This window comes from Sinocyclocheilus rhinocerous, unplaced genomic scaffold (assembly GCF_001515625.1).
Source record: "Sinocyclocheilus rhinocerous isolate Xijiao unplaced genomic scaffold, SAMN03320098_v1.1 scaffold2747, whole genome shotgun sequence".
Taxonomy (NCBI): Eukaryota; Metazoa; Chordata; class Actinopteri; order Cypriniformes; family Cyprinidae; genus Sinocyclocheilus; species Sinocyclocheilus rhinocerous.
The window spans coordinates 39,732-42,880 of record NW_015623082.1 but is presented as its reverse complement, the minus strand read 5'-3'; the positions used below and the strand labels follow the sequence as shown (position 1 = coordinate 42,880).

The following is a 3,149-nucleotide window of genomic DNA, read 5'->3' as shown; positions in this document are numbered from 1 at the left end:
ACACCATTGCTGAGTATTTTCTCCTTAAAACTGTAGTTTCCCAAAGGCAGTCACAGAAATGCGGTTTGAAACAGCCTTCGGTTTGCTACGTCACAATCCACAACAAATCACGTCAAGGGATAGATTCCCATCACTAGCATGCAAAATATACCAATACCGGCACAAAACCAAAAATAAATTAGAGCAAAAAACCCATGAAGCCGTGGTTTAATGTGAATTTAGAACCGCTAACTGTAGGCACACCGGCGGCGCCGTTCGGCGTCTGTCCGCGGCGCCCAGCTACATCGTGTTATACTTGTAAGAATTGTTCTAGACATGCCGAATATTTGAAGCTACAGCACAGAAGCTCTTCTTCTCTCTCTGCCAAACTCTGCAGCAGTACTACTTCTTCGTCTAATTAAAAAAGTGAAAAAGCATAATAGGACCCCTTTAAATGATGAAGGTTTTCATCAACCAACTGGTACGTTTCATATACTCGCCAATGCACATGCACCTTTGCCTGTCAAACTAGGATACATCATGCAGTGACTGCATGGACTCTCTTAAGGCATTTTTTTTATTGTTTTGTGGCAAAGTAAGTGACCTAGTCCATAATGACAGCTTGCATATTGTTAAAACAACAATCAAGATATATATTGTCTGCAATAATGCTGCACACCCCTAGCGAAGAGAATGGATTATTTGGTTTGAGGATGAAGAATCACCTTTACAAGGTCCAGCAGACGGGTGGGGGAATCCAACCACAGCTACATGAGCCTCATCAAGCACAACAACAGCACCAGACATCAGTTTCTCTTCCCCAAGAGGAAGACTGAGACATAGGGAGCGAGATAGAGACAGGACACCTTCAGCTCCTGTAGATGACCTTCTGAGTGGCAACACACTCTCATACACACTGCCATTCAAATCTGAAATAATGCAGAGTAATTGGGTTGTTAGTAGTACAAAACTGTAATTTGGGTCTGATGATAAAATGAATAAAAAGAGACTTACATAAGTACAACAGGTGTATGTTACTACCCCTGCATGTGGCAGAGAAGCTAATAGGTGCAGAGAGACCAGGTTCAGTCTCAAATCTGTGTTTCACAAGAGTGTTGGGGTCAAATCTCTGAACATACAGGCAGTGCTCTCCTCTCTTTGTGCATTTTGACCAGTTGATGGGAAAAGTATTCTTAAAATGCATTCAAAATTCTAAATAATTTGTAATATATAATTATTCACGGTATTTAGAAGTGCCCACGATAACAATATCGTGCATATTCATTACCGTGATACATCGCATTACCGAATACCGGCACAAGTCTGTGATCATTAACCAGTGTCACAGAACCAATGAATTAGCAAATGTGATAGGCCTACTTCATTATTAAAATATATATTTTTTTAAATCTCAGGTGTTCAGGTGACAAAAAACTGGTGAATTTGTGCATTTTAATGCGTTTCAAATAGTCAAATGCTGTGTAGCCACCTGACTAATGACTGATCTCTGTGTGAAGGTTCTGAAAACCAGAAGATTTCTGACTGTATATAAGCAGTGGGTTGCTTGTTATAGATTGTGTGACGTCACGTGCACTACCGCCGGTGGCAATAGACGCGGTTGTCACGGTGACCGTCACAGCCCTAATGTGTTCAAAATTGTGTTTTTGTCTTACTTTTGTCATTCACTATGGTAAATCTACAGGAAATTCCAGGCTTATATCATTGCAACCTTTTTTTGCAACATGACATATCTGCTCTGACATGGTGACCACCAGTAATCACAGGGATTTCTCAAACCATCACATTCGACTGTGCAAAAAGAGCAGTGCTAAAGCACAATTGATAGAAACACTCTACTAAAAGAAATACAAGAACAGTCATGTGGAAATTTTGTTTCAAGTACAGATGGTGATAGAGAAGCCAAAGTCTCAGTGTCTGTTTAGCCAGGATCAGATTTCGTTTGCCTTGTATTGTTTTGTTTGTTCTGAGGATAAGGTCCAACACCGTAGAGTCTGATAGGATGCACTGCCTTTGATGTAGGGTTGGGTGATAAAACAATACCCGTAATTATGGCGACAATTTTCCTTGATATAATTATAGCAAAAGATTGATAAATGTCTTTCGACCGATAAATGTTTACACACTATGCAAACAATACTGCACATGCATGTTGCAGACAGTCACACTGGTGCCAATACCAATTTACCTAACAGATAAGTGTTGCCATTTCTGTTGCGTATGGGAAACATTAAACAGCAAACGCACCAAAAGCAGAACAAAAAAACGCTACTTGTTTGAACCATGCCACAAAGACTATTTAACAGCTCGGCCCAAAACACCAAGCAAATGCATTTACTCACTAACCATCTCACGTCCACTAAACAGTGCTGTGAGATCCAGTGAAAAGCATTCAAGCTTGGCACAGAGTTCTGATACAAACCACAAATGTCTCAGTGATTTAAACTAGTTTAAAGCCAGATGTAACAGCACTGACATTCTCAACAACACTGCTGTGGAAAACAGGGCAAACATTGTTACAATTCAACAATCTAGTTAGAACACATTTTAATCCACAAATCACCAACACTTACCATGGATTTACTGTAGGAACACTAACTTGTTGTAACCATGGTTATTTTGGCAGAAATGTGGGATATTCAAATCGAATTTGACTATTTTATTAATGTAAAAATGAAATGTATAAAAGGAGTTATGGGAAATAAAGCATTTTTGTTATTAATATTAGCAGTTTTTGTGCATTTTCTTAAATGCCATAAAAATAATAGTTACTTTTAACTAGGGGTGGGGGAAAAAATCGATACAGCATAATATCGCAATATTTTCTGCGGCAATACTGTATCGGCAATACTGTATGGATAACACGGACGCCAAGTATCGATCTTTTATTATACTATTTGGTAGAATAATAAAATCAACTTTTTTTACAATCCACTAGATGGTGGTGTTGATTTTTTTTCTGGTGAGGTCAGCTGGGTCACCTTCAGCATGCAGTAAGTTAGTAAAATAAAGAGGCGGCATAGCGGAAAGTTATCAGGAAAGCCCCGCCCGCGTTTAAATCTGATGTATGGACTTACTTCGGATTTGTAAACGAGGAGGGGATGTAAGTAGGGATGCACCGAAAATATAGGCTACATATAATAATAATAATA

The 3,149-nt window shown here is 39.1% G+C and overlaps 1 protein-coding gene across 1 annotated transcript in view; it reads right to left on the bottom strand.

Annotated features, from left to right (window-relative positions):
• The window catches only part of nol11 (nucleolar protein 11), a 46,044-nt gene that overhangs the window by 36,831 nt on the left and 6,064 nt on the right, over positions 1 to 3,149 (bottom strand). Inside the window, exons 5-6 of the mRNA XM_016546944.1 lie at positions 994 to 1,135; positions 705 to 908 (exon numbers count right to left, since the gene is read on the bottom strand). Coding sequence (XP_016402430.1) covers positions 705 to 908; positions 994 to 1,135 — 346 coding nt within the window. The remainder of the gene's footprint in view (positions 1 to 704; positions 909 to 993; positions 1,136 to 3,149) is intronic.